This window comes from Pristiophorus japonicus, chromosome 20 (assembly GCF_044704955.1).
Source record: "Pristiophorus japonicus isolate sPriJap1 chromosome 20, sPriJap1.hap1, whole genome shotgun sequence".
NCBI lineage: Eukaryota > Metazoa > Chordata > Chondrichthyes > Pristiophoridae > Pristiophorus > Pristiophorus japonicus.
Genome location: NC_091996.1, coordinates 72,217,669 through 72,242,438, shown reverse-complemented (window position 1 = coordinate 72,242,438; position 24,770 = coordinate 72,217,669). Strand labels below are relative to the sequence as shown.

At 47.6% G+C, this 24,770-nt stretch overlaps 1 protein-coding gene across 3 annotated transcripts in view; it reads right to left on the bottom strand.

Annotated features, from left to right (window-relative positions):
- LOC139232562 (TNF receptor-associated factor 2-like) overlaps positions 1-24,481 on the bottom strand; it is a 57,467-nt gene extending 32,986 nt beyond the window's left edge. The window contains exons 1-4 of one of the 3 annotated variants that reach the window (XM_070862989.1): positions 23,510-24,481; positions 21,008-21,240; positions 12,534-12,612; positions 9,532-9,630 (exon numbers count right to left, since the gene is read on the bottom strand). In XM_070862989.1, the coding sequence (XP_070719090.1) occupies positions 9,532-9,630; positions 12,534-12,612; positions 21,008-21,210 (381 nt within the window). In that variant the 5' untranslated portion in view covers positions 21,211-21,240; positions 23,510-24,481. Of the gene's footprint in view, positions 1-9,531; positions 9,631-12,533; positions 12,613-21,007; positions 21,319-23,043; positions 23,249-23,509 lie in introns of those variants that run through there. The other 2 variants (XM_070862988.1, XM_070862987.1) reach the window with 2 other exon arrangements.
- Positions 24,482-24,770: the final 289 nt, after the last annotated feature.

Here is a 24,770-nt window from a genome sequence, read left to right as displayed (position 1 = left end):
TTTAGTGCTTTGCAAGGTTCCCCCACCCACCCAAATCTCTGGCTGCCTGCGTTGACTTCTTAATTCACCGCAGGGTTTTTCAGAACATACACTTACGCTGGCCTAAGTAAGTTTTAGCTGGCTAAACTTGCTTAAATGGCCAAAACAGACGTAAGTGGCTGGTAACGCCCCCTTTTGAAAAAAAAACGGAACTACAAATAAACCTAACAAACTCATTTACACTGGAGCAACTTAAATGGGGAGAATTGCGATTTTTAAGTTACTCCAAAAAAATATAGTTGCTCCAAAAAAAATAGAGCAACTCCTGGGGGAACTTGGGCCCAATTCGAAATAGGAACAGGAGTAGGCCATACGGCCCCTCGAGCCTGCTCCACCATTCAATAAGATCATGGCTGATCTGATCATGGACTCATAACCCCTTATCATTTAAGAAACTGTCTATTTCTGTCTTAAATTTATTCAATGTTCCAGCTTCCACAGCTCTCTGAGGCAGCGAATTCCACAGATTTACAACCCTCTGAGAGAAGAAATTTCTCCTCATCTCAGTTTTAAATGGGCGGCCCCTTATTCTAAGATCATGCCCTCTAGTTCTAGTCTCCCCCATCAGTGGAAGCATCCTCTCTGCATCCACCTTGTCAAGCCCGCTCATAATCTTATACGTTGCGATAAGATCACCTCTCATTCTTCTGAATTCCATTGAGTAGAGGCCCAACCTACTCAACCTTTCCTCATAAGTCAACCCTCTCATCTCCGGAATCAACCTAGTGAACCTTCTCTGAACTGCCTCCAAAGCAAGTATATCCTTTCATAAATATGGAAGCCAAAACTGCATGCAGTATTCCAGGTGTGGCCTCATCAATACCCCATATAGCTGTAGCAAGACTTCCCTGCTTTTATACTCCATCCCCTTTGCAATAAAGGCCAAGATTCCATTGGCCTTCCTGATCACTTGCTGTACCTGCATACTATCCTTTTGTGTTTCATGCACAAGTACCCCCAGGTCCCGCTGTGAATGGGGTAATGATTGTGATCGAGCTTTACTCTGTATCTAACCCGTGCTGTACCTGCCCTGGAGGTGTTTGGACAGTGTAGAGGGAGCTTTACTCTGTATCTGCCCTGGGAACATTTGATTCTGACCCAGTGTACTGGAAGTGCTCCATTCCCCAGAACTGACATCCATCCATCTATCTGCAACAGTACAGGTTCACCCAAGGTTTTGCTTAATGGTGCAAATTGTAACATTGCATCTGAATTCATAGAGAGATAGAAGTGGAAATAAACTTTCACTCTTCAAATACAATGAGCAGTCTTGTGAACAAGAGCAACAGATCAGGATTGAAAACATGTTATTGCAACTATGTGTGGTGTGCTCGACAATCATTACCCCATTCACAGCAGTTTGGGACTTTCCACCGTGCCGTGCTATTTAAAAACCCAAGGGCTGTTAGATAGTCCCAGGGACTTTCCAAGCAGCAAATCTGCGGCCCTCATCAAACAAACCGCTCAGCCAAATGGCGTCAGCCAGCTGCTGCAGGGTTTGCAGAGGACAGATCGTTAACCCTTGCTGCAGTGGGCCTGGGATATTCACAGATCATTAACCCTTGCTGCAGTGGGCCTCGGGTACTGCACAGTCACAGATCATTAACCCTTGCTGCAGTGGGCCTCGGGTACTGCACAGTCACAGATCATTAACCCTTGCTGCAGTGGGCCCGGGATATTCACAGCTCATTAACCCTTGCTGCAGTTTGCCTGGGATATTCACAGTGGACAGATCATTAACCCTTGCTGCAGTGGGCCTGGGATATTCACAGCTCATTAACCCTTGCTGCAGTGGGCCTGGGGTATTCACTGGTCATTAACCCTTACTGCAGTGGGCCTGGGGTATTCACAGATCATTAACCCTTGCTGCAGTGGGCCTGGGGTATTCACAGATCATTAACCCTTGCTGCAGTGGGCCTGGGGTATTCACAGATCATTAACCCTTGCTGCATTGGGCCTGGGGTACTGCACAGTCACAGATCATTAACCCTTGCTGCAGTGGGCCTGGGGTATTCACAGGTCATTAACCCTTGCTGCAGTGGGCCTGGGGTACTGCACAGTCACAGATCATTAACCCTTGCTGCAGTGGGCCTGGGGTATTCACAGGTCATTAACCCTTGCTGCAGTGGGCCTGGGGTACTGCACAGTCACAGATCATTAACCCTTGCTGCAGTGGGCCTGGGGTATTCACAGGTCATTAACCCTTGCTGCAGTGGGCCTGGGGTACTGCACAGTCACAGATCATTAACCCTTGCTGCAGTGGGCCTGGGGTATTCACAGGTCATTAACCCTTGCTGCAGTGGGCCTGGGGTACTGCACAGTCACAGATCATTAACCCTTGCTGCAGTGGGCCTGGGGTATTCACAGGTCATTAACCCTTGCTGCAGTGGGCCTGGGGTACTGCACAGTCACAGATCATTAACCCTTGCTGCAGTGGGCCTGGGGTACTGCACAGTCACAGATCATTAACCCTTGCTGCAGTGGGCCTGGGGTGCTGCACAGTGGACAGAAGGGTTGGTGCACCGAGCAGTCTGCAGTCCTGCCTTAGCCACAATAGTCATTCTTTACTCCATGCACATATCAGCATTATAACAGAGTCACTGCCAGAATCCCGCTCCACTTAAACGTAAACCTCAAGCCTCAACAAGCATCAATAATCCCCCAGTGAGAACAAACACTTGATGTTTATGCAGCAAAAACTGTTGTGAAACACGAAGAGCAGATCGGTGGATAGAACGCTGCCGATTGTGCAGCGTGAGGCAAGAGGTTATCCTGCAGCGTGACTTAGAGGTGGCTGCAGAAATACCAGATGCATTGGTTGTAATCTAATAAAATTCCTTGGATTCTGGAGAGGTCCCAGCGGATTGGAAAAACGCAAATGTAACGCCCCTACTTAAGAAAGGAGACAGCCAAAAAGCAGGAAACTATCGACCAGTTAGCCTAACATCTGTCGTTGGGAAAATGCTGGAATCCATTATTAAGGAAGCAGTAGCGGGACATTTGGAAAAGCATAATTCAGTCAATCAGAGTCAGCATGGTTTTATGAAAGGGAAATCATGTTTGACAAATTTACTGAAGTTCTTTGAGGATGTAACGAGCAGAGTGGATAAAGGGGAACCAGTGGATGTGGTGTATTCGGATTTCCAGAAGGCATTCGATAAGGTGCCACATAAAAAGGTTACTGCGCAAGATCAAAGTTCACAGGGTTGGGGGTAATATATTAGCATGGATAGAGGATTGGCTAACTAACAGAAAACAGAGAGTAGGGATAAATGGGACATTTTCCGGTTGGCAACCAGTAACTAGTGGGGTGCCGCAGGTATCAGTGCTGGGTCCTCAACTATTTACAATCTATATTAATTACTTGGATGAAGGGACCGAGTGTAATGTAGCCAAGTTTGCTGATGATACAAAGATGGGTGGGAAAGCAAATTGTGAGGAGGACACAAAAAATCTGCAAAGGGATATAGGCAGGCTAAGTGAGTGGGCAAAAATTTGGCAGATGGAGTATAATGTGGGAAAATATGAGGTTATCCACTTTGGCAGGAAAAATAAAAAAGCCAATTATTTAAATGCAGAGAGATTACAAAACACTGCAGTACAGAGAGTCCTGGGGGTCCTTGTGCATGAAACACAAAAAGTGAGCATGCAGGTACAGCAAATAATCAGGAAGGCAAATGGAATGTTGGCCTTTATTGCAAGGGGGATGGAGTATAAAAGCAGAGAAGTCCTGCTACAACTGTACAGGGTATTGGTGAGGCCACACCTAGAGTACTGCATACAGTTTTGGTCTCCTTATTTAAGGAAGGCTATACTTGCATTGGAGGCAGTTCAGAGAAGGTTCACTAGGTTGATTCCTGAGATGAGGGGGTTGTCATGAAGAAAAGTTGAGTAGGTTGGGCCTATACTCATTGGAGTTTAGAAGAATGAGAGGTGATCTTATTGAAATATATAAGATACTGAGGGGGCTTTACAGGGTAGATGCAAAGAGGATGTTTCCACTCATGGGGGAATCTAGAACTAGGGGACATAGCTTCAGAATAAGGGATCGCCCATTTAGAACTGAGATGAGGAGAAATTTCTTTCAGGAAGTTCATAAATCTATGAAATTCTCTGCCCCAGAGAGCTGTGGAGTCTGGGTCATTGAATATACTTAAGGCAGAGATGGACAGATTTTTGAACAACAAGGGAATAAAGGGTTATGGGGATTGGGCAGGGAAGCGGAGCTGAGTGCAAGACCAGATCAGCCATGATCTTATAAAATGGGGGAGCAGGCTCGAGGGGCCAAATGGTCTACTCCCGCTCCTATTCCTGATGTTCTTAACATTTCTCTCTGTTCATGCCCCAGTTCTACAGATGCTGTCTCGTGCTGGGATGCAGTTCCAAGGCAGTCACAGCCCTGTGGTAACACACCAAATGGACATCCACATGCACAAGCTATTGGACTGATGGGAGAATCACAACTAATCCTGATCTCGATCTCACCCAGAACAATACTTGCCAGCAGGTGCCGTTCGGATCAGGAATCCTGCCCGGTTTTTCACCAAGACCAATGGAAACTGCGCAGTATATAAGAATTAAGAGCAAGAGTAGGCCATTCGGCCTCTCGAGCCTGCTCCGCCTTTCAATGAGCTCATGGCTGATCTACCTCAACTCCACTTTTCTGCACGATCCCCATATTCCTTGATTCCCTTAATAACCAAAAATCTATCGACCTCGGTCTTGAATATACTCAGTGACTGAGTACCTCAGAGTACCTCTGGGGTAGAGATTTCCAAAGATTCACCACTCTCGGAGTTTCGCCTCATCTCAGTCCTAAATGGCCAACCCCTTATTCCAAGTCTGTGACCCCTGGTTCTAGACACCCCAGCCAGAGGAAACATCCTCCCTGCATCTACCCTGTCAAGTCCTGTAAGAATTTTGTACGTTTCAATGAAATCACCTCTCATTCTTCTAAATTCTAGAGAATATAGGCCTAGTCTACTCAAACTCTCCTCATAAGACAATCCCCCCATCCCAGGAATCAGTCTGGTGAACCTTCGTTGCACTCTCTCAATGGCAAGTATAGGAGACCAAAACTGTACACAATGCTCCAGGTGCAGTCTCACCAGGGCCCTATATAACTGCAGTAAGACATCTTTACTCTTATACTCAAATTCTCTTGTAATAAAGGCCAATTTCTGAGCTGCATTTATGGAGCCTGTTTGTACTATAGAGCACAAAAGAAGCATTTGGAAAGAGGTAATATGATAGGTCCAAGTCAGCATGGATTTGTGAAAGGGAAATCATGCTTGACAAATCTTCTGGAATTTTTTGAGGATGTTTCCAGTAGAGTGGACAAGGGAGAACCAGTTGATGTGGTATATTTGGACTTTCAGAAGGCGTTCGACAAGGTCCCACACAAGAGATTAATGTGCAAAGTTAAAGCACATGGGATTGGGGGTAGTGTGCTGACATGGATTGAGAACTGGTTGTCAGACAGGAAGCAAAGAGTAGGAGTAAATGGGGACTTTTCAGAATGGCAGGCAGTGACTAGTGGGGTACCGCAAGGTTCTGTGCTGGGGCCCCAGCTGTTTACACTGTACATTAATGATTTAGATGAGGGGATTAAATGTAGTATCTCCAAATTTGCGGATGACACTAAGTTGGGTGGCAGTGTGAGCTGCGAGGAGGATGCTATGAGGCTGCAGAGTGACTTGGATAGGTTAGGTGAGTGGGCAAATGCATGGCAGATGAAGTATAATGTGGATAAATGTGAGGTTATCCACTTTGGTGGTAAAAACAGAGAGACAGACTATTATCTGAATGGTGACAGATTAGGAAAAGGGGAGGTGCAAAGAGACCTGGGTGTCATGGTACATCAGTCATTGAAGGTTGGCATGCAGGTACAGCAGGCGGTTAAGAAAGCAAATGGCATGTTGGCCTTCATAGCGAGGGGATTTGAGTACAGGGGCAGGGAGGTGTTGCTACAGTTGTACAGGGCCTTGGTGAGGCCACACCTGGAGTATTGTGTACAGTTTTGGTCTCCTAACCTGAGGAAGGACATTCTTGCTATTGAGGGAGTGCAGCGAAGGTTCACCAGACTGATTCCCGGGATGGCGGGACTGACCGATCAAGAAAGACTGGATCAACTGGGCTTGTATTCACTGGAGTTCAGAAGAATGAGAGGGGACCTCATAGAAACGTTTAAAATTCTGACGGGGTTAGACAGGTTAGATGCAGGAAGAATGTTCCCAATGTTGGGGAAGTCCAGAACCAGGGGACACAGTGTAAGGATAAGGGGTAAGCCATTTAGGACCGAGATGAGGAGGAATTTCTTCACCCAAAGAGTGGTGAACCTGTGGAATTCTCTACCACAGAAAGTTGTTGAGGCCAATTCACTAAATATATTCAAAAAGGAGTTAGATGAAGTCCTTACTACTAGGGGGATCAAGGGGTATGGTGAGAAAGCAGGAATGGGGTACTGAAGTTGCATGTTCAGCCATGAACTCATTGAATGGCGGTGCAGGCTAGAAGGGCCGAATGGCCTACTCCTGCACCTATTTTCTATGTTTCTATGTTTCTATTAACCCTGGCGCTACTGCCTTACTCAACACTTTCTAAAAATCCACACACAACTGGTCAGATCAAAAAGCTAAACTTTGTCAAACATGACTCGCCTGTAACAATACAACTTCACTGTCCTTGATTACCGGGGATGCATTTCTAAATGCTTATTCATTTTATCTCTAATGGTGGATTGCAAGAATTTGCTCGCATCCGAGGAGTAGACGAACTGGTTCATAGTGACCCAGCTTTCCGTCTCCTTGAACACAGGTGTTACATTGGCTGCCCTCTGGAACCATGTTCATATTTACGTCAACAACCCAGCATACAGCCCTCAGGGTCCAGTGCCCCATCCACTTCTAGCTCTGACCATTCTTTTCCACGACTAATCCCTTTTCTCCAGGTATCAGTTGATTTGTATTGTCCTCTGGTAAACATTCCCACTCCCATTTATAAAAACCAAGTGACTATCTCTGCCCTGCCACTGTCCTCCACAATTAGATCCCTCCATATCCTGGAGTGGTCCCACCCTCTCAAACTATTCTCTTACCTTTAGATGCTTATTAAATTCTTTACTATTTCCGGTTACATTATCTGATGGCCTTTTCACATATTCCCTTTAAGCCTGTCTAATCCCCTTTTCATCCCCACCACTAGACTTTCTGCATTTCTCTTTCCGTTCGTGCTGTAGGTCCTTGCTTTCTCATGTGCCTCCCTCAAAATTCTTGATTAGTTTTAATCCCTTTATCCATAGAATTCCATTCTTTAATACATCCTTCTTTTCAGCTTAAAAGGAATAAATTTATTTTAATGTATTCATCCTATATTTGAAGATTCGTCACTGCTGACGAACTGGTGTTCTAACCTTTCCTGCCAGTTAAGTTGGGGCCAGTTCCCTTATCTTGCCTTTTGAACCTGACCTGGTTTGAGTCAAGCACCCTTACCGTTGACTCTTCATCATTCTGTTCTACTGTCAGATTGAATCGACATTGTGGGTGCTATTTCTTCCCCAGCTCTCAGATTGGTTTGTGCGCGGAGAATGTGAGTCAGGTGGTTTCTGCACCATCAGTTGAGCTATGCAGACAGTGAGAATTTGCAAGTTCAAACTACATCGAACAAAAGCAGCAGAACCTGAAACCAGCGAAACCACAGCGGACAATCCCAGGCCAATCTCATCTCGGTATGGAAATTCAGTCAAACTAACACACATCATCCCCCTTCGTAGCAAACACATCCAGAACTCAGACGAGATTTACGGGAAATTCGAGCAGAAGCCACACATCCCGAGAGTACAATTACCCTGAAGGTTTCATGAGAATTTCAATCATCTGGTTCCACTCTGTGGGTAGCTAAAGCATGTTCTGCAATGGCTTCTCATCCCCTACCTGCCCCTCCACAATCTTCATATCCTAATTCAACCTCAAGCTGAGTTACCAACTCCATGTACTCTCCATCAGACAGACAACTTACTCGCACCTCCATTACATTGCCCCCCACCGCTTACCTGCTGCTGAAGTCCTCATCCACGTCTTGGTCACCCTCCAACCTTCTACCCTTCACCTCATCCAAAACTCTGCTACCAGTATACGATCCTGCTTCAAGCCCCAATCACCCAGCACCCATGTCTTCACTGAACTACATTGGCTCCCACCCCCAACACTTACATTGTGTTTAAAACCCTCCCCATCTCGGTAACCTCTTCCAGTCGTACCCCCTCACTACCGCCCCAACCCCCCCCCCCTCCAACTCACTAAACCCCACCCCGACCCACCCCACCCCACCCCCCCACCATTTTCATTTTCATTCCTCCAGTCCTCTAGCACCACCCCAATATTCAAGGAAGTTGTGGCCAGAGCCTCTGCAATTTCCACCTTTACTTCCCTCAGCAACCGAGGATGCATCCCATCCGGACTGGGTGATTTTTCTACTTTGAGGACTGCCAAACATTTAAGCACCTCCAATGTATGTATTTTCATCCTATCTGCTACATTGGCAGCATCCTCTTCGCTAGTGAAGACAGATGCAAAGTTCTCATTTAGTAACTCAGCCATGCATCTCTGCCTCCACAAGATCTCCTTTTTGGTCCCATATCAGCCCCAGCCATCCACTATTTATATGTTTATAAAAGCCCTTTGGGCTCCTTTTATGATAGCCGCTAACGTATTCTCATACACACTCTTGGCCCCTCATTCTTTTTTTAGATCTCCTCTATACTTTCTATATTCAACTTGGTTCTCAAACCTTACAACTGTCATAAGTTGTCCTGGTTTACAGTTTCTTTCCCCTTCCCAAATTTGGTTCTCTCCAAAAAGTTCCTCCTGGGATAATGGTCCATCGGTGCCAGCTGCCATGGGCGGGTCATTCTCTGCGTGTGACCTTCGCCGGTGAGAGTTAGCAATTGATTCACCGGGGTGGGGGGCATAAGGGGCATCACAGCCGAGCCGAACCCAATCTGCCCATTTAAAACTGAGATGAGGAGGAATTTCTTCTCTCAGAGGGTTGTAAATCTGTGGAATTCTCTGCCCCAGAGAGCTGTGGAAGCTGGGTCATTGAATATATTTAAGACAAAGATAATGGGTTATGGGGAGCGGGCAGGGAAGTGGACCAGAGTCCATGATCGGATCGGCTATGATCGTATTAAATAGCGGAGCAAGCTCGAGGGGCCGTATGGCCTACTCCTGTTCCTATTTCTTATGTTCTTATGTACGTTCTAACCTCAGCCGATATACACACACACGCAGACAGCCTAGTCCAGCAGGAGTCACTGGATAGTGACCCACAGGAGTAGGAACCCTGCCTGCTTTTCCGCTCCCCAGCCCAGAACAATGCTTACAGCGACACCTGGAGACTCCCTTCCTTCAGATGCCGTCAGACCTGCTGTCCATTTCCAGACCTCTCAGTTTTTATTTAAAATGTCTTGCCTTCATGTTAATTCTTTCGTCTTACCTCATACTCCTTGATGGTGCCCTTCCATGGGCAGCCCCCATTGCTACAAGCTGCGGGCAGATGGTCCAGCTCCCTGCGAGCCGCATTGTCCGGGAAAGCCTAAAGGGAGAGAGAATACAACAATAAGTTCTCGTTTCTAGGAACTCGCTCGGGTTACCTTGTACAGTGAGCTGGATCAATACCTGCTGAAGAGGGGGTCTGTGACTGAGAAACAGATTAAATGCACTACTTGAAATTTTTCCAGCAGGGTTATTGCATAGAATTTACAGCACAGAGGCAGATCATTCGGACCAACTGGCCTACACTGGTGTTTATGCTCCACACGAGCCACTTCCCACCCTACTTCATTCAACTATCAGCATTTCCTTCTATTCCTTTCTCCCTCATATATTTATCTACCTTCCCCTTAAATGCATCTGTGCTATTTACCTCTTGTGGCAGTGAGTTCCACATTTTAACCATTCTATCCTGAATTCTTTATTGGATTTATTGGCGATTATCTTATATTTATAGCCCCTAGTTTTGGTCTCCCTCTCAAGTGGAAACATCTCTATGTCTAATTACAGGGTGGGTGGGAATCCCTTATCCAATCAAACAGGACTCTGGGTGGACAGGACAGGATCAGCCAAATGGCCTATCTCGACAACGACATGTATAGCAGAATCACCAATTCTACAAATGCAGCAAACTTCGACTCAAACAGCAAACTCAAGCAGTGCTGTTTGGTATCGACACAATCGTAAAACCCAATTCACCCAACCACTTCAAATCTGTGAGGTTTTTAATCCATCCTCCCACACTACTCTCCTCAGTGACAGACCTGTACCCACAGTACTGTACCCCAGTGTTATACAGTGACAGACCTGTACCCACCAGTACTGTACCCCAGTGTTATACAGTGACAGACCTGCATCCACTAGTACTGTACCCCAGTGTTATACAGTGACAGGCCTGCATCCACTAGTACTGTACCCCAGTGTTATACAGTAACAGACCTGTACCCACCAGTACTGTACCCCAGTGTTATACAGTGACAGACCTGCACCCACCAGTACTGTAGCCCAGTGTTGCAGTGACAGACCTGTACCCACCAGTACTGTACCCCAGTGTTAGTGATAGACCTGTACCCACCAGTACTGTACACCAGTGTTATACAGTGACAGACCTATACCTACCAGTACTGTACCCCAGTGTTATGCAATGACAGACCTGTACCCACCAGTACTGTACCCCAGTGTTATACAGTAACAGACCTGCACCCACCAGTACTGTACCCCAGTGTTATACAGTGACAGACCTGTACCCACCAGTACTGTACACCAGTGTTATACAGTGACAGACCTATACCCACCAGTACTGTATCCCAGTGTTATACAGAGACAGACCTGTACCCACCAATACTGTACCCCAGTGTTATACAGTGACAGACCTGTACCCACAAGTATTGTACCCCAGTGTTATACAGTGACAGACCTAGACCCACCAGTACTGTACCCCAGTGTTATACAGTGACAGACCTCTACCCACCTGTACTGTACCCGTGTTATTGTGACAGACCTGTACCCACCAGTACTGTATCCCAGTGTTATACAGTGACAGACCTGTACCCACCTGTACTGTACCCCAGTGTTATTGTGACAGACCTGTACCCACCTGTACTGTACCCCAGTGTTATTGTGACAGACTTGTACCCACTAGTACTGTACCCAGTGTTATTGTGACAGACCTCTACCCACCAGTACTGTACCCCAGTGTTATACAGTGACAGACCTGTACCCACCAGTACGGTACCCCAGTGTTATACAGTGACAGACCTGTACCCACCAGTACTGTACCCCAGTGTTATACAGTGACTTTCCATTACAGGCACCCCATATCAACAAACAGTCCTAGATCAGGTTATAGTGAGCAGATTAAAGCTCCTTCTACCCTGCCGTCCCCTCTTGAGTGACGGAACACATGGCTGTGCCTGGGACATGGGGGCTGGGGCAGTGATTGCCCCCAATCCAATGATGGGACATGGGAGCTGTGGCCAGTAACAGCAAAAAGGCGAGAGGCCCAACTGTTGTATTCCCTGTCAATCACTGCACGGAAGCGGGGGTAAATCTGGCTCCTAACATTGTTCTCTTGCCAGACAGCACTACATTTATATAGCGCCTTTAACGTGGAAACATATCTGAAGGTGCTCAGAGGGGCACAATCAGGAAAATGGACACCGAGCCAAAGGATAACCAAAAGTTTGGTCAAAGAGATGGGTTTTAAGGAGCAGCTTAAACGAGGAAATGGGAGGTGGGAGAGGCGAAGAGGCTGAAGGAGGGAGACCAAAGTGTGGGGCCTTGGTACCTGAAGGCATGGCCGCCAATGGTGTGGAGAAGGTCTGGGCAGGTGGAGGGGCAATGCTCAAGAGGCCAGAGTCAGAGGAAAGAAGAGTTTGAGGAGTAGGGGCTGCAGAACAGGAGGAGGTTATAGAGGTAGGGAGGGGTGTGTTCATGAAGCAAGAAAAGGAGCGGGAATAGCTCTGAACTCAAGCTGCAGACCACAATTGCTGTCAGCTGCGTGCTCCATAATACAGGGGGATCTTTACAAATTAGAGACAGAAAAAGAAAGTGGGAAATGCAGGAGGCAGTGTTTCACTAAAATGGTGCTGGGTCTGTGCAATAGATGACAGGTACAGGTGGTGGAGGAAGGGACCGCAATGGGTTTCAAGCAGGAACTAAACAGGTTCTGATGGACTGGGATTCAGGGTGATTAGCAATGCACCAGGGGATAATGTGGCTCGATGGGCTAGAGGGATCGAAGGGCTTCTCCAGCCTGAAACTATTACTGTGTTACTAATCTCTCCATCACCCATCCGAGTAGAGAAAGGCCAGTGTACCCGCCACCAGTCTCAGAGATAGGTTGTGCAGGATTTGTTTAAAATAAATAATCCCCACGGGGAAATACAGGCAATTCTTATAAACTTCATTGTTAGAACATCCAAATCTTTGTGGGCTTTTACTTACTGAGCTCGCATCCAAAAGAGACAAAGGTTCTTCATAAATGTTCTCTTCGATGCAGGCTGCACACTTCTGCGGGCCAGTGCTGGAAAAAAAACACACAGATCAGCAAATAAAACCAAAGTCTCTCCTCTCCTAGAGGTGCTGACCACTGCTGGGGTACGGCTGCACGCACGGGTCCAGCTGTCCTACAGCGCTGTGTCCATTCTTCACGGGATTCAGTAGTTGTTCACGGGGCAGCAGAATGAGTGTCTCTGCAAGGTGTTACTCTGGCACTGTGTACACACAAATGGGTGTGCACAACTTGTAGAGCCAGATATTGCTCAGGGGGTGGGGGGGGGGGGCCAATTGGGCCCACTCGCGCCCAATCTTTAACAACAGCTTGTATGTATATAGTTCCTTTAAAATAGTAAAACGTCCTGAGGCGCTTCTCACAGGAATGTCAAACAAAATTTGACAGAGCCACAGGAGGAGATATTCGGACAGGTGACCAAAAGCTTGGTCAAAGAGGTAGGTTTTAAAGAGCGTCTTGAAGAAAGAGAGGTACTGAGGCGGAGAGATTTAGGGAGGTAGTTCCAGAGCTTAGGGCCCAGGCAACAGGAGGCACGACCACCGATGGTGGAGCGATGAAAATTGAGGTGCCAAATGTCATCGGCTGCAAAATCGTGTCAGGCATCATTTCACCACATCCGCTGTGTGTGTGTGTAAGCCCATACCCCGCCCAAAAATTACAATTAACCCCTCCCAGAGACCATAACCAAACCCACCACACACACACCCAGGAGATACCCCCACCCCAGAAAATAACCACAAACATCCAACCCACAAAAGACACCTCCTGCGGGGAAACATCCACCCCACTCACATGGAGGAGATAACCGTCCTTTCCAGAAAACACCCCTTTCCAAACGGTGCAGAAAATGGCCACGACTCCATTCACAACCCCCCACAGAATATACCCCCCCCACCCCCCCCACATACAGCCCCGCTCACAAAACATCCACATAGACAAAGTACTCCCTCTCCTCCATAAACCCCCATTCACAAAATACCAACTACTACATACAGCCCCGCTCACAAAATACACACACAGACTGTTTGTTTCCCCGATTTAACTCGCTCCACTATTGCCAGCTTTGCCTTCAGCTGCCAAGGCCCAAAGCTCTGGAATTCCTTCCTTAAACCTTTCCACCTCTGACCAAGATTTTGGTCATCGGCATTAATATCTCATGTGGCTCGGTGTCGGCGTTATAGGCGCTATATAAATCCAAGTTGTTGTTGTTTCAGGAAGTGATACACCTTGTGGTTGATTTGATGTTGCATTCCTGGCACTGCCTGCAGCATTGGCTAATACAGAAACATTTATACAAGCTTAATCATCTGTGCTTTCTAATAATGAAATCCTTCAGTCTGCATGCTACTGCTCTGAGTGACCTTATGTATTTCTGTACCTTCAGCAGAGCTGCAGTTTCTGGAGAGCCGAGCACTTGCCCGAGAACAGCACCTTATGTTTGTACAAATGCTGTTCAATAGAAATTGTTGACCCACGGCAAGCGCGGCCATGGCAACACGGCAAGTGTGGCCATGGCAACATGGCATGAGTCATATGTATTCATTTTAGTAAAACGCCTCACACACACACACACACTCACACAATGCAGGTATCTCATGTGTAAATTTTATTCACAAACATCTGCCAGCGTTCAGTAACAAAGATGCAAGGCAGTCACAACAGTCAAAAACACCAGCATGCTGCTTTATGTCTCAACATTTTACCCACACTAAAGGATTAAAGTTCACGTGCATACACCTTGCCAGTACGAGTATTGCGCTCACACGCCCAACGACGGTGTCTATATTACTCATATTTTATTCACTAATCAGATATGCAATTAGCCACATCTGGATTTCCAATGAGTCACATGTGGTTGGTGCAAATGAACGAGACAACACTGGTTTATACAATGGCAAAGTAACAGCGTGCAGAGAGACTGAGGAGGCAGCGGAGTATCAGCCGATGTGAAAGGTCACGGTGGTTTGCAATCATGGTGTTCCCTTTCTAAATCCCAGGAGCTCTCGGCTCATTGCATCGAGACTTCTTCAAGTTCGGACTTGTACATATTATTTCTTTCTTTCTTTCAAGAGGAGCTGGTTTGGCACAGCCTACAGTCTCGGTACACTCCCACAAGGGTGAAAGGGAGGGCCATCAAAGCCAGAGCTCCTTGGAGTAGAGAGTAGGATGAAGCAGAGAAACAGATGTCTGCTTGACAATACAAGGGAGAATCAGGCTGAATATAAAATGTAGAGGAGAAGTAAAAAGGTAAGAGGGGAACAGAGACAGTATAATAGATTGGCGACAAACATAAAGGGGAATCCAAAGGACTTCTATAGGCACATTAACAGTGAAAAGGTTGTCAGAGAAGTGGAGGGGCCGATTAGGGACCAAAATGGAGATCTGTTAGTGGTAGCAGAAGGCATGGCTGAGGTACTACATGATCGATGTTTACCAGGGAAAGGGATTCTGCCAAAGCTATGATAAATGAGGAGGTTGTCAGGATACTAGACAAGATAAAAATAAATAAGGGAGGAGATACTTGAAAAACGGGATATACTTAAAGCGGGTAAGTCACCCGGTCCAGATGGGATGCAATTTGCTGAGGGAATTAAGGGTAGAAATTGCAGAGGTGCTGACCACAATTTTCCAATCCTCCTTAGATCCTTAGATATAGGGATGGTGCCAGACGACTGGGGGACTGCAAATGTTACACACTTGTTCGAAAAAGGGAGAAAGATAAACCTGGCAATTACAGGGCAGTCAGTTTAACGTCGGTGGTGGAGAAGCTTTTAGAAACAATAATCCAGGAGAAAGGTAACAGCCACTTGGACAAGATGAACTAATGAAGGAGAGCCAGCATGGATTTGTTAAGGGCAAATCGTGTTTGACGAACTGTTTTTTGATGCGGTAACAGAGAGAGTGGATGAGGGCAGTGCAGTTTATGTTGTGTATATGGACTTTCAAAGTGCATTTGATAAAGTACCACATAATATCTTGTTAGCAACATTGAAGCCCAAGGGATAAAAGGGGCAGTGGCAGCATGGATACAAAAGTGGCCAAGAAATCAAAGTTGTGGTGAATGGCTATTGTCGGACTGGAGGGAGGTATACTGTGATGCTCCCCAGGGTTCAGTACTAGGACCACTGCTGTTTGATACACATTAATGACTTGGACTTGGGGGTACAGGGCACAATTTTGAAATTTGCAGATGACGCAAAACTTGGAAGTGTAGTAAACATTAAGGAAGATAGTAATAGATTTCAAGAGGACAGAGACAGGCTGGTGGAATGGGCAGACACATGGCAGATGAAATTCAACACAGTAAAGTGTGAGGTGATACATTTTGGTAGATGAATAAGGAGAGACCATACAAACTAAATGGTTGTAAGGATTTTAAGGAGGTGCAAGAACAGAGAGACCTGGGGGTGTTGTACACAATTATTTGAAGGTGACAGGGCAAGTTAACAAAACAGTTAATAAAATACTTGGGAGCCTGGGCTTTATAAATAGAGGCATTGAGTACAAAAGCCAGGAGATTCTGCTAAACCGATATAAAACATTAGTTCGGCCTCAGCTGGAATATTGTGTCCAATTCTGGGCACCACACTTTAGGAGGGATGTAAAGGCTTTGGAGAGGGTACAGGAGAGATTTACTAGAATGGTTCCTTGGGATGAGGGATTACAGTTACATGGGGAGACTGGAGAAGCTGGGACTGTTCTTCTTAGAACAGAGAGGACTAAGAAAAGATCTGATATAGTTGTTTAAAATCATGAAGGGTTTAGACAGAGTAAATAAAGAGAAACTGATTCCAATGGCCGAAGGGTCGATAACCAGAGGGCACAGATTTAAGATGACTGGCAGAAGGACCAGAGGTGACATGGGGGAACACTTTTTTTTACACAATGAGTGGTTAGGATTTGGAATACACTGCCTGATAGGGCGGGGGATATAGATTCAATAGCCGTCTTCAAAAGGGAATTGGATCAATACTTGAAGGAGAAAGCATTGCAGTGATATGGAAAGTGGGCCTAACTGGATTGTTCTTCGAAAGATCCACACAGATTCGATGGGCGGAATGACCTACCTCTGTGCTGTACTATTCTATGATTCTCCTCTCATTGTTTCAGACAGTGAAAAATGTAACGGAAGGAGTTTTACTGGGACCTGGTTCGAGCCAAGGAACAAGCAACACATAGTGAAACACCCCGAGTGTTGTTCACACAGTGGAGTAACAGAGCAACTGAACTCATACACAACACACCAAGAAATTGTCGGTATCGATAGTGTCCAAACGCTGATACAGTGAAGTTACCTCCCACGGTGACACGGTCAGTCACAGGGGAGACACGCGCTGGATCGCTGATGTGAGCAGAGTTGGCTGTTCTTAACTAGGGCAGCAGTAGGGGAACTACCACAGAGCTTAGTGCTCTGAGCGAAGGGATCCAAAGAAAGAAGTTGCTGTTCCTGACCAGTGACACCACTCCTTTCCGAGGCCCAGTTCTGCTTATGAAGCTAGTCAGATGGAGCTGAATTGAGCAAGATATAGGAAATGACTCAGTCTGTGATCACAAGCCACATCACGTAATTATCTGCAATAGCCCCAAGTGCTTTGTCCATTGCACAATGCAGTATGAAGTGTACAGACCCTGCGAGCACGTCTCACCGCCATTCTATGGCCTCAATTTTGCCCCAGCCCGTTTTTCGGCGCACGTACCGGAGTTGCGCTGCTTTCCTCCGTTCTGAAGTGCGCCGAAAAATTTCCTTCCCACTTTGGCCGCTGTCCAGCTTCTTCCCTGTAGTCGCGCAGCGTAGCCAGTCGAGTCGGGGGTGGAGCCAGCGTTCTGTGCCGAAAACTGTGCTGGGACATCTGCACATGCGCAGGAGTGTCCGCGCATGCGCAGTAACTCCTCGCCCCCAGCCTCTCCGTGTGCCTGCTGCAGCCGCTCTGTGGGACCCGATGCCGGCCACTGGAATCACTCCCGCCCCTAGCCCAGGCCAAGTAGCCTCCCGGTGCGATTTCTAAGAGATCGATCGCACCAGGAGGCCACTCGGCCAGGGCTAGGGGCAGGCGGGCAAGAGAACTGACAGTGCTCCTGCCTGGATGAATACTATCAGTTCTCCCGCCCGCCCGCCCCTAGCCCTGGCCGAGTGGCCTCGCGCACAGGCTGGCCCACTGCCTTCCCAGGCCGAGTTTGAAGATGAAGGTAGGACTTACTTCAATTTTTTATTTCTTATTTGAACTCATTACTTTTTGTTTGCAAGGTTTGGTGGTTTAGGTGCAGGCAGGACCTCTCCTCTTCCCACCCCTACCCCAGGCCAAATGGCCTCCGATGTACCTACCCTGGGCCGATTTCTTTAACTCTCCGCAAGGGTTTTCTGAAGTGGCCACATACGCTGGCCGAAGTAGATTTGGAGTAATTATTAGCTGGCCAGAGTTGCCTAAATGGACAGAACTGGCGTTCTGGTACTGGTAACTGGTAACTGGTGACTGGTAATGCCCCCTTTTGAGAAAAAAAACACAAACCTAGAAAAATCGTAACTAACTCAGTTACACTGGTGCAAACTGATTGGGGAAAATGGGGATTTTTAAGTTATGCCAGAAAAACCAAGTTACTCCAAAAAAAACAACAACTCCTGGCCAAAATTGAGCCCTAAAAAATGGATGTCACAAACAGGAGGGTGCAGAGAAGAGCGACACAAAGGTTAAAGTTCAACCTCTGCAGTCCATATATGGAGGAACTCAAAGCGTACAACTTATTAAATGGCTTAGATAATGGCTTACTGAATATTGCACTCAAATAAGGCAGGGCACAGGGAGCAGAGGTCAGAAATATGAACTAGTGAAAATAAATTCCAATCAGAAAAAAAGCAACTGCTTCACACGGAATAAATGTCGAAATAATCTGTCAGGCAGTGGAGTAAAGACACAGGCTTCAGGGGAACTTCGAACACAGGTGGTAGCCAGGCTGGGGGGAGTCAGAGTCACAGACAGGGCTGGGGGGAGTCAGAAAGGAGTCAAAGGTGGTAGCCAGGCTGGGAGAGTCAGAGACAGGTCAGAGGTGAAAACCTGACTGGGGTGGGGGAAAGAGAGGTCAGAGGTGAAAGCCAGTCCTGGGGACACACAGGGGTGAGTCAGAGCAAGCTCGAGGAGCTGAATGTCCAACTCCTGGTCTTGTGTGGCCAAGGCTGAAGGCCACCTGTGGCAGGAGGGATTGGGGTCAACATGCACAGAAGACCAGCTGGCGGAGGCAGGGTTGCAACAGGGGATGGGAGGCTGGAAGAGAAGGTTGCAGAGGCCGGATGGGCCAAGGCTGCGGAGCGATTGAGGGAGGGAACAGAGATTGTTAATTCAATTGTTGCAGAGCAGACAGTGGACAGAGGAATAGGAGGAGGTCATTCAGCCCCTCGGTCTCCTGTTCCGCCAATCAATTAGATCATGGCTGATCTGTAGCCATCCGCCGCCTTGGCAGCCCATGTCCTAACTTGCACCAAGTCCCACTCACCCATCACCCCTGTACTTGCTGACCTACATTGGCCCCCAGTTAAGCAATACCTCTATTTCAAAATCCTTCCATGGCCTCAGCCCGCCCTCTCTCTGTAACCTCCTCTAGCCCCGCAATCTTCCGAGACAGCTACGCTCCTTCAATTCGGGCCTCTTGAGCATCCCCGATTTTAATCACTCAAGTCATTGGCAGCCGTGCCTTCAGCTGCCTGGGCCCCAAGCTCTGGAACTCCCTCCCTAAACCACTCCGCCTTTCTACCTCTCTTTCCTCCTTTAAGACGCTCCTTAAAACCTACCTCTTTGTCCAAGCTTTTGGTCACCTGCCCTACTATCTCCCTATGTGGCTCGGTGTCAAATTTAGTTAGGTAACGCTGCTGTGAAGCGCCTTGGGACATTTTACTATGTTAAAGGCGCTATATAAATACAAGTTATTGTTAAAGACCAATACACAATAGATATTTAAGAAGTCGGCCGTTGCCCGATTTCCAATTACAGTATCATCTGCATCTGCCATTAAGGGGCCCATACTACTCTTCGCCACCCTCTTTCTCTTCACATACGTGTAAAAGCCTTTAGTGTTGCCCTTGATAGCCCTCGCAAGCTTTCTCTCGTATTCCCTTGTTGCAACTCTTACCACTTTCTGTATCTCTCCCAGTCCACGGGATCCCTCTGTTCTTCAGCTTCGTACCAGTCTTTCTTTTAGTTTTATACTATTTCTCACTAACCAAGGTTGTTTCATTGCACAAGTAGAGCTCTTGGCCTTCAGGGATATATATAGGTCTTGTATTCTACCAAATACTTGTCTGCACCCCTCCCACTGTTCAGCTGTAGTTTTATCCATTAATAGTTCTGCCCAGTCTATTGTGGTCAATTTCTACTTAATTTCTCCAAAGTCAGCCTTATTGAAATTAAACCCTTGATTCAGAATTCCATCATATTATAGTCACTGTTAGCTATGTGGTCCCCTACTGTTAGATTGTTGACCAGTTCAGGTTCATTATTCATCGTTCATAAATGTGCTGTTCCAGGAAATTGTCCCGAATACACTCTCGAGCACAGAGGACAGGGATAATGTGCTTGTGGGAGTCACGGAAGGGCAGGGCACATGTGGCTGAATTCTGGACAAGCTGAAGTTAATGGAGGGAGGAGAGTGGAAGGCCGGCAAGGATGACATTGAGAAAATTAAGTCGAGAAGTGGGAAAAATGTGGATAAGGGTTTCAGTGGCAATGCTGCAGAGGTGGAAGCAAGCACACTTGGTGCTGGACAGAATACGCGTGTTTGGAGCTCTGCTTGGGGTGGAATAGGATACCGAGGTTTTGCATGATGTCTGGGAATGGACAAGGGTCAGTTGCAAGGGGGCAGGAGTTATGGTGCGGGCTTCAATCCTCCTGATGTTCAGTTGGAGATGGTGCCCCATCTGTAATGGGTGTCACAGAGACGTTTAGAGAGGCCACATGATAGCTGGTGTTGGAAATGGGAAAACTGGTGCAGGAGGGAGTACTCTTCCAAGTTTGGGATGGAGGCATATTGTTGGGGTAGAGTACGGCGAGCCCTACCTCAGCCTGACCCGGGTGTGCTTGATGCTGACATCGGATGCCTGAAATAGAAACTGCCATTCCCCAGCGCTAACATTCCTCAGATTGACGAGTGTGTGTTTTCTTCTTCAATAAAAGGAACGTGGATGTGTGGACGGTAGCTCGACTGTGATGCCCACACAGTAGAAGAGCTACCATGGGTTACTGACTGAGTCACACGTGAATATTGGGGTCTCGGAGGGCATCGGAACCTGTGCAGTCGTACCCCAGCAAGGGTCCATTGAGATCAGGAAAAGGGAGAAAACAGAATGGGATTTTTATTGTAAACTATGGTGCGTGCAATTTAGCAGCGCAGGTTTGGGAACCGTCAGTTCACAATCTCTCACCTGACAATCCCCTTCAAACAGGATGCACAGTAGCGGTGTCCACATTGTGCCTGGAAGGGTTTTCTCAGGATCCCGTGGCACTCGAAGCACAAGTACTTCCCCTCGACCTTTGTTGCCAAAATTTCTTTGGGAAAACCAATCCGATTCCCTGCAGCTTGGGATTCTAGTGAGTTCGGTGGGCTCCTCTCACGCCTTGCTGCCATGGGTTACGCGCTTCCCACCTGCCAGTTTTCCTGCAAAAAAGGAGAGAAAGAATATAAGTTTTCAAAACTCAATTAAACTTGAAATAACAAGGCAGCAGAGAACAATTCTCAGCGGTTTCACCGGAGGACAGAGGCATGCCTGAGATCAAGGAGTGACAGCGCGAGAGGAACCAGTGTAACACATCTGTGACGGTGTAACTTTTTTGCAGTTCCAACTTGCACCCACTTCACTGTGCCAGCACACGCATGAAATTTGTTTACAAACTGTCACATACAGAGTCCAAGTGAATAGGGGAAGAACTTGCAGCACAGCCATAGATCCTATCTCCTAAACCAAGCTTGTGTCTAGAGACAGCAGGTTGAGACAGATAGCACTGGTGTGACAGTGCATCTCGGTATGTGACCCCCTGCTGGAGAGTGCATGTGTGGGGCATTGGGGAAGGACAGAAGCTGGCTGGCAGTAATGTCCCCAAAGGTAAAGAACTGCTGGCTCGCACTGGCTAGACTCAAACGTGACGTACAGGTGTCTGGGCACTGAACAGTTGCAGCATGTGTGCTTAGAGGTAGAGGGATGGTAAGGGGAGAATGTTAGATGGGGAAAAGGGGATACCTCTCCTCACACAGAGCAACACTACCACTTGTAGAGGGAGCTTTACTCTGTATCTAACCCCGTGCTGTACCTGCCCTGGGAGTGTTTGATGGGGCAGTGTAGAGAGAGCTTTACTCTGTATCTACCCCGTGCTGTACCTGCCCTGGGAGTGTTTGGTGGGACACTGTAGAGGGAGCTTTACTCTGTATCTAACCCCGTGTTGTACCTGCCCTGGGAGTGTTTGATGGGACAGTGTAGAGAGAGCTTTACTCTGTATCTAACCCTGTGCTGTACCTGCCCTGGGAGTGTTTGGTGGGACACTGTAGAGGGGGCTTTACTCTGTATCTAACCCCGTGCTGTACCTACCCTGGGAGTGTTTGATGGGACAGTGTAGAGGGAGCTTTACTCTGTATCTAACCTGTGCTGTACCTGCCCTGGGAGTGTTTGATGGGACAGTGTAGAGGGAGCTTTACTCTGTATCTAATCTGTGCTGTACCTGTCCTGGGAGTGTTTGATGGGACAGTGTAGAGGGAGCTTTATTCTGTATCTAACCCGTGCTGTACCTGCCCTGGGAGTGTTTGATGGGACAGTGTAGAGGGAGCTTTACTCTGTATCTAACCCGTGCTGTACCAGCCCTGGGAGTGTTTGATGGGACAGTGTAGTGGGAGCTTTAATCTTCCCACATCGTTTGTCAATCCCTTGATTAATCATCTCTCATGATCGCAAATAGAGCGGCTTAGGTTATGGACAAGATATCTCTAACCATTTTCTTCCCTCCCTCAATCCAATTTTTCTTATCATCTTGCCCTGAAGAAAAGGACTGCCACAGCTCTCTCAGTCTCTCTAACCTCCCCACCTTGGTCCTCCATCAGTCTTGATATCTCTGCCACGTATGACTTGCTTAACTGCTCCCTCGCCTCCAGTTTCAGCGAATCAACCCTGGCTTCTTATCTCTCCCCTCGCAGCCACCCGCCACCCCCCACAATCACACACCCAGTACATCCTCCTCTGTTCCTTCAAGACAGAAGGACATAAGACAGAGGGACACAAGCTTATGCTGCACTATGCTTAGTTAGCCAAAGCCAGAGTGAAGACAACCTTCGGTTCTTTGATTTGAACAACTGTAAATGCCACCCCACCCCCTCGACCCTAATCACCAACACCAACTACAAGCAGCTTGCAGATTTCTTCATATCACGGAGGTGTGTGGGATGGCTTGACCCATCCACCTCCATGGCACGAACCTGGTATTGCAGTACCTCCAGGAACGGTGCAGTGGCTCTAGGCCTTTTGGCTAAGAGCATTGGCGCAGAGTGATCCTTGGCGTGTGCAAGGTGACCTCTGGCGTTTGTGATTTGACAAAGAATTGGAACGATTGGCTACGAATTTAAAAATTAAAAAAAAAAAGATAAAACAGCATCTGCTTGCCAACCAGACACCCTGTCCCCAAACCCTCACCAGTCTTCAGCTCATTTCAACCTTGCACCCCAACTTTTTTGCAGCTTCTCTTCTTTCTTCCCCTTCCCACACTCATCCGGTCCATGGGGCCCATCTTCTACTCTCTCCGTCTCCTTCCTACTCACCTCCTCTTCCTGGCTCCCACATTAGTTGGCACTGTTAAAGGTTCCATTTACTCAGGTACCCTCCCGCTGCCCCATAAAACTCCCCCCCCACCCCTCGCTCAAAAACACTACTTGGGACTTATCCTACCTCTAGAATTATCAGCCCATCTCCAACCTTCCTTTCCTCTCCAAGATCCTTGAACATTGAATCACCTCCCAGCAACGTGCCCAACTCTCCTGAAACTTTCATGTCTTGCTCCTGCCCCCCTCACAGCACCAAGGTTGCTGTTGCCAAAGTCATGAGTGCATCCTCGGTGAGTGTAATTGTGGTACATGCTCCCTCTTCGTTCTTTTGGACCTATCCACACATTTCACAGTTGATGATGCCATCCTCCATCTTCGGACCTCCATTTGACTACTTGCACAGTTCAACTGAGACCGATCCAAACATAGCCAATCCTTCTCGAGCAACGGTTCTCTCCCCTTCCCCATACTGTCATAACATCAATCTCCAACCCCTCATCTTCATCTGCACGTTGTCCTTCAACGAAATCATCAGCAGGCTTCTGCACATATGCTGATCACATCAAGCACTTTCTACCATGTGCCTGGCCAATGTGCTGCCAGATTGGTTATCCAACATCCAGTCTCGATGAGTCTCAATTTGCTCCAACCCAACAAAGAGAAGATTGAAACTATTGGCTTGGGTCTGCACAATCAACCCTCTCCGAACACCCTCTCAGGCTGAATCAGTCCATTCCCAATCTACATATACTATGCAAACCTCAGTTGAGCTCTCAACCCCAAATCCTATCCCCAACTTAGTTCCAACTCCACCCCGACATCAGCCATCTACCGCATCTGTTTATCGCTTCCAATCTTGACGCTCCTTGCTGGCTCTCAATCTAATTGCCCCATAAACTCCAACTTGTCCAAAACATTGCCACTTGGGTCATGTCCAATTCGATCACAATCGCTGACCTTCACTGGCTCCCCCCATTCCCCAACATATTAACGCTCTCGTCCGAATCTTTAAATCCCCTTCATACTCCGCTCTACCTCCACAAGTTCCTCCCACCACAACTGGGACCCTGCCACCCCCAGACCATAATCCCGGCCCATAACCCTCAGACCCGTAATGCCGGCCCGTAACCCCCAGACCCGTAACGCCGGCCTTGTAACCCCCAGACCCGTAACTGCAGCCCGTAACCCCTAGACCCGTAACTGCAGCCCGTAACCCCCAGACCCGTAAGTGCAGCCCGTAACCCCCAGACCCGTAACTGCAGCCCGTCACCCCCAGACCCGTAACCCCCCGGCCTGTAACTGCAGCCCATAACCCCCAGACCCATAACTGCAGCCCGTAACCCCCAGACCGTAAGTGCAGCCCATAACCCCCAGACCCATAACTT